Source organism: Medicago sativa, chromosome 8 (genome assembly GCF_051527215.1).
Source record: "Medicago sativa cultivar Bolivia chromosome 8, Bolivia_mono, whole genome shotgun sequence".
In the NCBI taxonomy this organism is placed as follows: Eukaryota; Viridiplantae; Streptophyta; class Magnoliopsida; order Fabales; family Fabaceae; genus Medicago; species Medicago sativa.
The window spans coordinates 4,772,858-4,786,203 of NC_140756.1; the positions used below are offsets into that span (position 1 = coordinate 4,772,858).

A 13,346-nucleotide genomic window follows, 5' to 3' on the forward strand; every position below is an offset into this window, starting at 1 on the left:
CGCACCCGTGGATATTCGCGGATAAAATCCGCCACGGACATGGAGCGGATACTTTAATGGATATCCATGGATAAAACAGACAAATATTTTAACTACCCGTTAATTAGTGGATACAGACGTGGATTTAATGATATCCGCACCCGTGGATATCCATGTCCGCTATTAAATTGAATAAATTACATAAATAACTTTAATACCTTTCAAATTCCTAAGCAAAAAACTTCGTTATTGTGAGTTGTTATTAGTTACTAGACTTTTCACCCGTGCTATCGCACGGGTCTGATATAGATGAAGATTATTTTTGAACAAATGATTTTTTTAAATTGCTAGTTGCGACTAACATGTATGACATTTATATTATATTCGCAATAAGACAATCGAATATAATGACATGAAACAAAATAAATTTATCACAACCTTACACTAATATAAGATTTTATCTTACAAAAGTAGTCTAAGTTATAAGTTTTTGCTGGATGGGGTAATAGGAACGTGATCACTACTTGATATTTTTTAGACAACTTGATCACAACTTAATCATATTAATGTCCTCCACATGTTTGATTGTTTCCTCTGTGATCCAATTCAGTTCACTCTCTATACATCCAATAGCTTATTTTGTTGTTTCAAAAAAAAAAAATAGCTTGTCGCAAAAGTGTGTCTAGGAAGCTTATTAATGCATTGTTCAATATCAGTGATTTATGATTTTTAAGATTGAATTAGTAATGTGACATAAACACACTTCACTGGAATACAATTGTATTTTACTCTTTATTCTCTTTCAATTTTACTAAAAGTGTGCCAATTGATTAGGAACATACCTAATATGCAAAACCTGTAGTTTTTGAAAACTTGGAAATAAATTGATACTTCACTTGCTGTTAAAAAATAAATAATTTGATACATCAGACAACAATAGAACCCTTATAAGAGTGTGAAAGCCACTGATCCAAGATGACATCACTTCACTATAAAAAATCACGTGGGAGTGCTCTTGGCTTAAAACAATATGACTTTTTTAGGAGAATTGATGGTTGTTCTTTATATAGTTAGTAAAATTAATGTATTAGAATATTTCAGCATAACTATAACTATAGTTTACATAAGTATTCAACACCAATAAGTTGGTCATGGACTTACACCATTACAATGTGGGAAAAAGAGTGTTATAACACCAAATACACCAAAGCCACTAAAAAATTCATCAAGACACATTATTTGCCTCAATTGAAAGAAACTTGATCACTTATACTCAGCAAACTATACAGAGGCAACTTCTGCCACAGAGAAGCATGAGTTGCACAGTTATAAGGCACCTCTCACAAAATACAACAGTCTAAATGAATTCGGCAAGCTGAAAGACAGTGATATGGATAGTCTGCTAGCTACGTCTCTCTTGATTGATACATCAACTCCCCACTGAAGATACAATACAACAACCAAAATCCTGAAACAGTATGCATATATCAACACTGCAAAAACTACAACACACTACTCAGACAGAGCAACTCCAACTCGAAGACAGGCTAAATCAAAGGTAAAATGACCAAACTATCATGACTTGACTTCCCCTTTTTTGTATAAGAAAACATGTCAAAAACAATAAGATTAAAGAAAACATGTAGAGCATCTCATCAAATATAGCTTTAGTTGACCACATTATGCCAGGTTTTGGTTATGATATGTCAGGGTAAAAACAACATACTCTATTATCATATATTTTTTCTCTATCGAGACATGAAAAACTCAGGGCATGTGAAAAAGTAAAATACATCAAAACAACTTCCAAAATTCCTACAGGAACCAAAAAACATGATAATAAGCCTCCAAATTATTCATCAATGTATATCTAAAGACTAAAGAAAGCAAAATATAATCAAGCATCATTCTCATATTACGACAATGACTTCAACATAAAGAGATGCAAAACTGGAGTAGCAAAGCTAAAAAAAATACATAATTGTGCCATAACATCTGAAACCAAATTGAAGAAAACAAAACCGACCTTAACAATTTTGCGAACCTGCTAATGGGCAACCACAAAACTCCAAGCAGAAAAATCACTAAGGCCACGAAACCAGTTGCTTGTCCCACTTAATATCAATAGTAGAGTTTTATATTCTTAGGTTACCTCTAGAAGACAGTAGTGAAGTTTACAATCTTTCATGTCACAATGAAGCCTGCTTAATCAAAGGTTTATCCCAACAAACCGGGTGAAATGGAAATTGTGTAGGAGTTTATTCAATGAATAGAAACATAACAACATAAGACCAACTAAAGCTTCATTCCAATGAGATAGAAAAAATAAATAAAAAATTAACATAATTACATAAACAATAAAACTTATATACAACTGCATTATGTAGAATAACTTCCTTTTTTATAACTATGCACGAAATCTTATGATAAGATCCAACGCAGGTATTAACACAAAAACTAATCCAATTGAATTTAGTAATAGTTGATAGCAATCATACCAAATATCAAATCCGTTGAATCATCATAGTGTTTTAGGAGCTTGGAGCACTAAACATATGTACAATTAAATAAGAGTAATTTCAAGGGAAAGAACTTCAGTACCTGGTTCCCTACATTACTCACCTACCGGTTGTTGTAGCACTGCCACAATGTTCCCATCTCCCAAATACATATCCGTTGCCAAGAATCTAAAAAAATCACTACATAATTAGTGTCCAATTCTTTACAACTAATTCAATAACTAAGAAGAATCTTAAAAAAAATCAAGAAATAAGAAGAAAATTAATGAAACTAAATATGACTTAGTCATGGACATAGCAAATTAACATCAAATTAATGTCATATCATAGTAAATTCACATTAGATTTTTTATCAGTACAAAATCTGTGAAGGAAGAGACTTCTAGTCTAAGTGGTGTAGTCGCATAAATAGAGAACAAAAGAGAGATAATTTAGAACAAAAGAAAAAATGAAAACAGCCAAACTTGTTGTGGGATAAAGAAAATCAAAGGATCCCCAATTTAAAGATTTGGAATTGAAAAATTGAAAAAACATTATGCTAAAAGAAATCCATGTAAAATCAATAGCAGTGGCCAAACCTACCTTCTCTACTGAGACGGAAAGGAATTTCAGTTCCACCATTAATCTCAACAAAAACAACCAGCTGCGATACAATGAAAAATAACGTCAACCAAAAATTAAAAAAGATGTGATTTCAGATCTACCAAAAAAACATATACACCGCATTTCATTAAAGGGAAAAAAGAGGGAAATCATAAGCCAATTGGGTTGGCTATGGTGAGGGCAACATATCGTGTAGAGAGAGATAGAGAAAGAACTGACTGTGGCGGTAGCAACTGAGGTTATGAGTTTGCTGTGATGATCTGAAGCCATAGACGGTGGCGATGGAGTTGACGGCAAGGGTGGTGCCGGAACCGAGAGCATTGGCGAAGGGAAGTGATGAGAGGAGAAAGACAACAATGAAAATGGAAAAGACACAGATGTTGCAAAGGAGCGATTTAGCTTTGCATGAGAATAGGTAGGAAACGATTTTGATATCTGTTTATCTGTTTAGGAAAATCAGGAGCGATTGGTTAGAGAGAAGGTAGGAAAATAGGAGATTTTGTTAAGCAAAGGAGCGATTTTGCTATGCATAAGAATAGGCAGGAAACAATTTTTATATCTGTTTACGAAAATTAGGAGCGATTTGTTATTTCTTTATTTTTTATAGATAAATAGATTAACGATTTAGTTAGGGTAAAACAGTAATTGTAGCCATTAGGGTTTTGGAAAAATTAGGGCTTCAAAATTGGCTTGGGACAACTTTTATATATAGAATTAGGAGCGATTTGTTATTTCTTTATTTTTTATAGATAAATAGATTAACGATTTAGTTAGGGTAAAACAGTAATTGTAGCCATTAGGGTTTTGGAAAAATTAGGGCTTCAAAATTGGCTTGGGACAACTTTTATATATAGAATAGATTACACGACTGTTCAAGTTTGTATTAGATTCCTTTAAAATATAGTGAAAGTGGTCGGGATTGTTGAAGCAATAAGCTTTGTTTTTGTTGAATATGAAGAGTTTTATTTATACTTTTGTCAAATCAAAAACTTTATCTAACTTATTTCTAATACTAATAACAATGTTAAGAAAAATTGCCAACCCTAATTCTACTACTCTTTGGCGCCAAAGATGCTTTGTTGTTATTGGTCCACATGATTTTGTAACTCATCTATTTACTAAATATTTCCATTTACATATATTAATTCTTATATTTATTATGTAACTCACCATTTGAGCTTTGTAACTTTCCACTATCTATTCTTACATCTTTCAACTACATCACGCTGTTTTTTTTTTGTACGATTTATTCATCTACAAGTAGTGCTAACTCATTCATTTAAAAAAATAAAAAAAATAAATAAACGGTCAGTTACATTCCTATTCATATGTAAATAACAATTAATTATTGTTTGTACCAAAAAAAAACAATTAATTATTGTAACTCCTTTTATTTTTATACCATCACTATAGGATGTGTCCCTTTACATTCCTCCATAAAACCTAAAAAAATGTTAGGCTTTAAATCATCTTAATCTCTCATATTCTTTTTTTACTCATTATATGTTGCATTTGATCATTTTTCTTCTGATCTTTTGGCTTTACCACCAGGTTTGTTGTTGATGTCAATGACACAAAGTAAGCTATTTTCTACGTTTTTTTTAACCATGTTATTCAAGTGTTCTAATCTTATTGTATAATCTTTACTTTCACAGGCTGGGAGTAGTTAAAAACAAAGGTACGCATACCTTTGTGGATGATTTCTCTAATATGCTAATTGATGAGAAGGTATTGGTTGTTCCTCTTAAATTGACCATATGGTTAGGTTATGTAATTATCTATACTTATCCTATTTCAGTTGTATTGCTCAGTTTATTCTCTTATATGAATATGATGTTGTTTAAGAAATTAAGAAATTAAGAGATGGTGTGACGACAAAAAAAAAACAGCTGAATAAAATGACTGAGAATATATTGACTTTTTTTACATTCCTAATTTTAATTATATGACATAGGTAATTGAACAATTGTAGTTTTTTTTTGTTGGGAATTTTCAGGTGTGAATCACATATTCTATTATAAAAAAGAAAGATGTCAAACCACATTTGATTATAAGTTAAGTTTTTGAATAACAAAGCCAGTCATAAGCATAGTTCATATGATCCGAGAGAAAGACAAAGAAAAATTGACAAAGTTGCCTCACGGCGGAGTGGTTGTCCCAGAATACATTAGTCATGCTATTATTGGCCATTGAACAATGCATTCATTATATGCAACTTCTTGCAAGCTTCATTTTTTCTCTATTGATGTTATGGTGTAACAAATTTGTGAAACTAATGTTTTAATTTGTCACAAGTGAATCTAAACTTATTTCACAAGACCGGTCCTAATATTTTTTTCTTCAAGGGAGACTGGTCCTAATATATGTGACTATCTTTTGTGTTTGGTCATGTATGTATTGGTAAAATATTTATGAAACAACTATTATCGCAAAACTCAAACTAATTTTTTTTCTTGCAAGCTTCGTTTTTTCTCTATTGATGTTAATAGGTAACTTCATGAAGTCCATCACATTTATTTTCATATATTATTTTTCAATGTAAATGACCCGTGCGGTAGCACGGGTAAACGGTCTAGTTTGTGTTAAATATAAGGAACTTTATTTATGTTTTTGTTGAGTCAATGATCTTTGTTGTTATTGTAATGTATGGATATTATGTTTTGCTAAAAAGAAAGGAAAATGCATGTGATGAACTTTGGTTTTTAAATTTCGGCTAAAAAAGATTAACAATTTTTTTTTTATAATTGTTATCCATGGATATCTGTATAAATCCGCGGATACCTCAAAATCCGTGGATTACCCACCAAATGGATATCCTTGCGGATATGGATAGGGCACGGATTTCATATTTGTCCAACCAGCGGACATGGATATCACACTATCCACATCCATGGCTATCCATTTACATCCCTAATTTGGGTCACTATCTATTTTTATTTTAAACAATCGACCTGGTCTTTGTTAGTCTATTTTTCTATCCTTTTTTTTTTAGGAATCTATCCTTATTTTATTTTATTTTATTGGTGTATGTGGATATGCATATTTTTATCACATGAATTAGAATTAGGAGAAGAGAATTTTCAGACTTCATTCAAAACTAATCAACTATTTAAAATATACCTTTTTTTTGCTAACAACAATTAAAAAATATAAAAAAATATATTATTATGAAACTCGTGCAATCTAGCATTCGATAACAGTAAGTCCCACCAACACACGTTGGCTCAGTTGGTAAGGAACAGGCCACTTCCTTGCAGAAGGTTGTGTGTTCGATTCCCTCTGTCGATGTGAGGGCAGTGTTGGTGGGTGATCTGTAAGTACCTCTATAAGTGTCCTTTGGACCCAGAGGCGTGCCCTAACCCTGGTGGTGACCGGAGCCGAACCCACCTAAACTTTTTGTAAACAAAAAAAAAAAATAACAGTAAGTCCCAATTATTTTTCACTACATTCGTAACTGTCTGATAATCAATTTCAAAGACAACTTGACAACCAGTTGCTTGACTTTTCAAGCCTACTTTCATTTAGAATCGTGATCAAAGTAATTTCTCAACATGTTATAAGTTAAACCTGAATTCTCCATCTGTTGAAAAACAGTCTTAATTGGTTCACTTTTGTTGGCCTCTTGATTGATCATGGTTGGTTTAGTATGAAACCAACACATTGATGACGTATGGTTTTTTTAGGAAAAGGTTGTTTGAGTTCACATTCTTTACAGTGGATGATCTTAAATTGGTCTGGCCGCAAGGAACAATTAATATGAAACCAAAGTTGTTTTGGTTATCTAAATAGACCAAGGATTTTAATAAGTATTTTCAAGGACAAACTCATGCTCAAGTTTGGATTTGATTGTTGGGGATATCTCAAAAATATTGGCGTGATCGTATTCTTCTAGAAATTGATGGTGCTATAGGCACTCCTTTAATTATTGATGCTACTACAAAAAATAGTGTTTGAACAATACACTTGTATTTTAGTTGATATAAATTTACATGTCACGCCATGAGTATTTCTCTCTCTATCTCCTACTCAATATTTATGATGGTCCTAGTAACGTAATAAACATGGTATTACAAGTTCTCCAATTTTTACCTTCAAGCATAGTTTTGAAACCCGAACCGGACCGGCCGGTTGGACCGGTCCGACCGTGAACCGGAAGGGTAACCGGTTCGTTTGTCAAGTTGGATCGGTCATGTTATTGAACCGGTGCTAACCGGCGTGAATCGGCCAAACCGGTTAAAAACCGGCGAATTTATGAGCGGACCGGGTCAATGTTTTTTATTGAATGAAAAAACTATTTTTATGAGCGGTCCTAGTAACGTAATAAACATGGTATTACAAGTTCTCCAATTTTTACCTTCAAAGCATGTTTTATGAATCTCTTGCTAATATATATATCATTCACAGTATTCCAGCAATACCTTATTCATTTGATTTATTTTATAAATTTGTACAATGCAATTTTATTTAAAAATTAAACCCTTTTCTCCTCCACATTCCTTCCTTTTGCAAAGAGTTTTCATATGGCCTGTCAGTGTCACAACCCTTCCTTTTGCAGCTTTCAAAAACATTGATGTCTTCATAAGGACAAATAATGGAACGAGTGAATTGTGACAAGGCTATATAAAGACTGTCTACAATCTACATCATATTGATAAGTATTGGTTCATCACTATGCAAAGAATCTCTAATAGATGCAGATCAAAGGTTCTAGAGGGGACCAAATATAAACCATGAAAAGTAGTGATCATGTCACTAAAATGGAAAGCATGCTTCAGTGGAATGTGGTCCTCGTTTTTACTTTTGTGGATTGTTCAAATCTTCTTTCATAATTCATGTTAACAATTATTCAATGATTTGATACTTATCATCATGTATATGTTTTGTTTCATAGAAACTACATTGAAAATATGACAGACACTAGAAAACCATTTTAAGACTGAAGCTTATTTTTCACAAACTATAACATAATTGTAGTTTGTCAGGAGAAAATTGCTAGATAAAATTGTTTTTAAAATGCTAATTTTTCGGAAAGATTCACACATCTTGCTGCTGATTAAGATAAAATAGATATTCGCTTTGCTAAAGGATTGTAGAATTGTAAAAACTTTATATATATATAGTTCAGTTAAGATGGAAAATCAAACCAGCAATCTCACACATTCATTGTTCTATATATGTTAACTTTCATAATAGTCATAGACTTTCAGAAGATGGCACATAATAAATACCATCAGCTGCCTGTACCTAATCACATCAGAAACTTGTCCAAAAATTAAGATTAATAATTTTCATACTTTGTATAGAAACGCTTCATTATGAATTGATTATCCATAAGTATTCTGGGATAAGACAGACATTCAACCTAATCTAAACTTAGGATATCATATTTCCAACTGAAATGGAATTTAACTACAGAATAGGTAAAGCTGAACTAACATGGTAATACTGAGCAGCTGCTGCAAAAATAACTGATCATGGCAAATACAATAAAAAGTAGATCAAGGAATCCAAACTAAAAGAACTCAAAATCCAGATATTTACCCCCAGACTTCATTTCATTATTCCCCGACATCCTCTTACTAGTACTGCCAACCCCGACAGCATCAACTGGTGGTCCAACCTTCATTGGTGGTGGCGGTGGCGGCGGCTCATTTTCCACTGGTCTTGGCACTTCTGGTGGTGTGCTGCACCTAATCAATGCCCAGTTTACACCTTCAAAGAAAGGATGCTGCTTGATCTCGGTTGCACCTCTCTTAACCCCAAGACGATGTTGCGGCTCTTTCACGAGTAAGCCGCGGATCAGATCCCTGCTGGCATAACTGGTCGCAGGTGATTCGGGAAATTTGAGCTGCTGACCTACTACGTTGAAAAGCGTAGCACGGTTTCCCGACCCTTTGAAAGGGGTTTTACCGTATAACAGTTCATGCAAGAATATTCCAAATGTCCACCAGTCAACTGCACTTCCATGACCTTCCCCTTTGATAATTTCAGGAGCAAGGTATTCGTGGGTACCGACGAAGGACATAGATCGGGCAGCAGTAGGCTCAGCAACAAGCTCTGGAAGTCTGCTGGAAGGAAACCCAGGTTCAGCTCTTGGCTTCCTTGATTTCTTGTTTTTCTGAGGAAAGAGACGAGGAATAAAACATGCAGGTTGTATGCATACTGATGTTGGCTCAATACAAGCAGGCTGAACACAGAATGCACCACCAGCCCGTTTTGAAGGGTCACCGTCATAACCTCTAACAAGAGTAGGCAAAACAGTACATCTGAGGGAAAGATCGAAATCTGAAAGCATTATGTGACCATCGTCTCGAACCAACACATTTTCAGGTTTAAGGTCTCTGTACACAACTCCAAGCATGTGAAGATATTCAAGAGCAAGCAGGACTTCAGCAGCATAAAATCTACATGCAGAGAAATACAGTGTGAATCTTTATGATAAAAAAATCACTTACATACAAAAAACCAAAAAATGCTAGCTACATCATGATAGCGCACACTACACATTTCGTTACTTTCCTGTGTTTCAAATTTCAAAGAGATGTAACTCTATTATTAAAACCATAGTTTGAATATAACACTGATTATACAGATGTAACTCTATTATTAAAACCATAGTTTGAATATAACACTGTTTATACAGAAAATGCCATTACTTTCCAGGAAAGCCTGGACAGGATATAACGTTTCTCAAATGTATAGCAGAAAACTTTTCCTTCAGGAGCAAATAGTATTGCACAACCTTCATTGGAGGGAACAAGGATCGGGGGATTTTATATAAGCAATTGATCAAGAATCAAATTTTATCCTCCTTCCTTGGTACCAACCATGTGTTGCCATTCAATTATATTCAAGGGGAAGTTTTTACAAATCCATAACTTCCTCTTTCTTTTGAAATTATAAGAATTTTCCCAAAAGCCTTCCAGATGTAACAGATAAAGGATCAGAAAAAGAGAGAAAAAAAGAAGAAGAAAAAACAACAAAAAAACAACACATTACAATTTATCTATTCTCGATAACGCTTTATGAAAAGGAAAAGATAATTACATCAATGACACTTGAACAAATGCACAAACACACAAAAATTGAGAAATATTCTTTATATGACAGAGTGAATGCAAATCAGATTTTCATGAGGGGGAAGCAAGTAACAAAGATCAGATAAAGGAATGTCACTGTGTAACATATAAACACATACCGCGCAGCATATTCAGAGAAATGTTTCCCAGGTTGCCGCTGCCTTAAAGTGTGTAGGTCACCTCCGGGACAATATTCCATCACCAAACAAGAGAAACGGTCGGTCTCAAAATGTGTATACAAAGTTGGAAGAAATGGATGGTCAAGCAACTGCAATATCTCTCTCTCCGTCTGTGCTCTAGTCAGCTTCTTTCTGCTTGCTAGGGACGCCTTGTCCATAACCTTCATAGCAAAATAACACCGAGTTCCACTCAGCTCCGAGAGATATACACTCCCAATGTCACCACATCCAAGTCGTTTGAGTAATCGAAAATGACTCATGCCCAAAATTCCATCTCGTAATCGGACGGCAAGGATAGCATTCCACCTGGGATCATTTCCTTTGTGAGGCTTATTGGCACTACCAGTAAGGTTGCTCCAGTTACTGTCATCACTGAGGCCACTGCTATCACTTGCACGGCTAGCACTAGTTTTTGCACTCTCAAGTGAATCACCCCTTACACTACCCTTAGTGCTATCAAAGTTTCTATCTAAACTAAGCATGCCATCGCTGGTCATTGCATCACTACGATATGTACTAGCGCAACTATTAGCAATGCTCATTGCCTTGACAACACCAATACTATCTATACTACTATGTGGACTGGCATTCCCATTAGGTGTAGGAGGCAAAGAAGCGTCCCAAACACATTCTTTTTCCTCGGAATCTGGAGCAAGGAGAGAGTTCTCAGTATTCTGAGACGCTCGAGAACCTGCAAAAGGCGAGGATATGTTCCCCGTGTCATTCAGTTCTTCAACAAGACTTTCTTGAGGGGAAAGAACAATTGGACTTGGTTTCTTCCCGGTAACACGGATTGAGAGATCTTCAAGGAAAGGACCCTTCATGGGCAAGTTCTTAATTAAGCATCCGGACTCAGATTTGTTTTGACCTATCGGTACATAAACCGTTCTCATAAGATCTGTATCAACAGGTTCTGGGGGATGACTAGCACCGGCAAATAAAGTCGGATCACCGTCCTCAAACGAATCGCTGCTTTCCTTCAATGTGTCTACATCATACATCAGATCTTCTCCTTCAACTTCAAGTAAAGACGTCTTTCCTTTCCATGTCCGAGTAGGCTCAAAGGAGATAGACTCAGGAGACTCTCTAGTATCAAATTCCATATCATCTTGAACCAATAAAATCCGTGCATTCGACAACTGAGCCACTTCTCTGATCGAGGCCAAACGTGTCATAGGCACATCCCTTCCCTGCGACAATTGATTCAATTCTCTAGCTGAAATCCACCTAGCATTTGAAAACTCCTGCCCATTTAGTCTCTGACTCTGACCTACCTCTCTTACAGTTGCCGCCGTATGTGGTGAAACCTCAACCAAAATCGGCAAGTTTCGAGGATGTATTTTTGACTCTGAATACCTCTCCATGTCTAAATATCACATAACATTATCACATAAACACTTACAATTAAAAACAACCTGCAAAATAGAACAAAAATGTCATCACTCAATAAAACCATCAATTATTTTCACATACATTTCAACAAACATATAGAAGAAGTATAAACATGGCCAAGATAAGTCTTGAATTCCTGAACTATCCAACAAAAAATAAAACATGAAATAAATCTATAAATCTATAAAAAGATGTCAGAATCACGATGAGCCACCGTGATTTGCAAATGTTTGGTATCACGCAGTGAGCCACAGTAATTTTTCAAAAGTTATGTATCTTTTGCAAAATTACGGTGGCTCTCTGCAACCCACGGTGATACCAAACATGCATAGATAAACATATAAGAATTAAAATTACACACATCTAAGAATTAATGATGTTTGTTAACATGTATTAAATCATAGATAAACACATTAATCTTGAAATCAACAGAGTGAAGTATAATAATAACTGAGAAATTAACAAAACAAGAAATCATTAACACAAACAACCTCAACTAAGAAGGTATTAACAAAACTACATTTCCAACTTAAGAAGAAGAAAAAAAAAAAACAGAAACAAAAATGGTATCCATTGAAACAACACAATGCATTGGTTGAAAATAGTGAGAAAGACGAGATCTAAGATTAAAAGGAAATGAAAGAAAGAAAATGGAGAGAAGGAAAAGGGAAAGAAAGAAAGAAAACAAACCCAGCAGCAGCATTGAAATTGAAATGAAGCACTGAAGAGTGTGAAGAAAAGTGTTGTTTGTTGCTGTTTATTCTAAGTCTAACTACACAGCTTTTACTTTTTTATTTAATTCATTTTCCGTCAAAAAAATATTTAGAGTTAATTTATTACTGTTATTGTTTTATTGGGCGTTGCTTTTTTGAATAGAAAAAAAGAGAAAATGCGGGGTCCATGTAATTAGTGTGGGACCCATGCTGTTGGTTTTACTGCAATTCTTCTTTTTCTTTTTCTCTTTCTCTCTCTCTCTGCTCAAAGCCGTTTTCTTTGAACGCTTTTTGGATTGGTTTGTTTTTTTAAAATGGCGCGTGCTTTTCCACTCGCTTCCATCGCGTTGCCTCTCTGCTTTTCTCTTTTTAATTAACTTCCCAAAATTACCCAGCTTGATTGTGGTAAGAAGTACTCTCTCCCTCCTTACATGTAACCATCATTTTCCTTTACATAAAGGGTGTTTACATATAAGGATGGAGGGAGTAATATTTCTCTTTTGCACTATTTTAAAACAATGAGTCTCGTTATCGAGTGTTCTCGTAGTACTCTTTAAGCATACTAAATTTAGTGATTATTCTTTTAAAAGTTAATTATTCATTAAAAACTTTCAATGTATTCAATACACAACTTTTCATTAAAAACTTACTCCATTTAAAGTGATTAAAGAGTGTCCTAAGACCACTTGTTAACATTTCTCTAAAATAATATATCCTCGAGCACTATTATGAATAAAAATTGATATTTTAGATTCATTCAATAAATGATGTATGTGGTTTGCATTATAAACTATCTACATCATTTATTAAATGAATTTAAAATGTAATTTTTTTGCGTATAATAGTGACGGAAGGATGTAGTATTTTTAGAAAAAGTAATAG

The 13,346-nt window shown here is 34.2% G+C and overlaps 1 protein-coding gene and 1 long non-coding RNA gene across 2 annotated transcripts; both read right to left on the bottom strand.

The window, feature by feature from the left end:
* Nucleotides 1-859: 859 nt before the first annotated feature.
* Nucleotides 860-3,809, bottom strand: LOC146896320 (uncharacterized). The gene is made up of 2 exons (XR_015023513.1): nucleotides 3,081-3,809; nucleotides 860-2,666 (listed from the first exon to the last, which is right to left on the bottom strand). It is a non-coding gene; the product is annotated as an uncharacterized LOC146896320 (long non-coding RNA).
* A 4,564-nt stretch (nucleotides 3,810-8,373) lies between these two features.
* LOC146896321 (serine/threonine-protein kinase D6PKL1-like) lies at nucleotides 8,374-12,483 on the bottom strand. The gene is made up of 3 exons (XM_085731943.1): nucleotides 12,442-12,483; nucleotides 10,300-11,774; nucleotides 8,374-9,505 (listed from the first exon to the last, which is right to left on the bottom strand). Exons 2-3 carry the CDS (start codon nucleotides 11,721-11,723, stop codon nucleotides 8,614-8,616), a joined length of 2,316 nt encoding a protein of 771 aa, XP_085588069.1. The 5' UTR covers nucleotides 11,724-11,774; nucleotides 12,442-12,483; the 3' UTR covers nucleotides 8,374-8,613.
* Between the last annotated feature and the right edge of the window lie 863 nt (nucleotides 12,484-13,346).

Bases quoted from the DNA above. Each gene is read 5' to 3' on its own strand.
- LOC146896321 (XM_085731943.1), bottom strand. From the start codon at position 11,723: ATGGAGAGGTATTCAGAGTCAAAAATACATCCTCGAAACTTGCCGATT. The intron at 9,506-10,299 runs GTATGTGTTTAT...CTCTGCATGTAG, and splicing joins TTCTCTGAATATGCTGCGCG to ATTTTATGCTGCTGAAGTCC.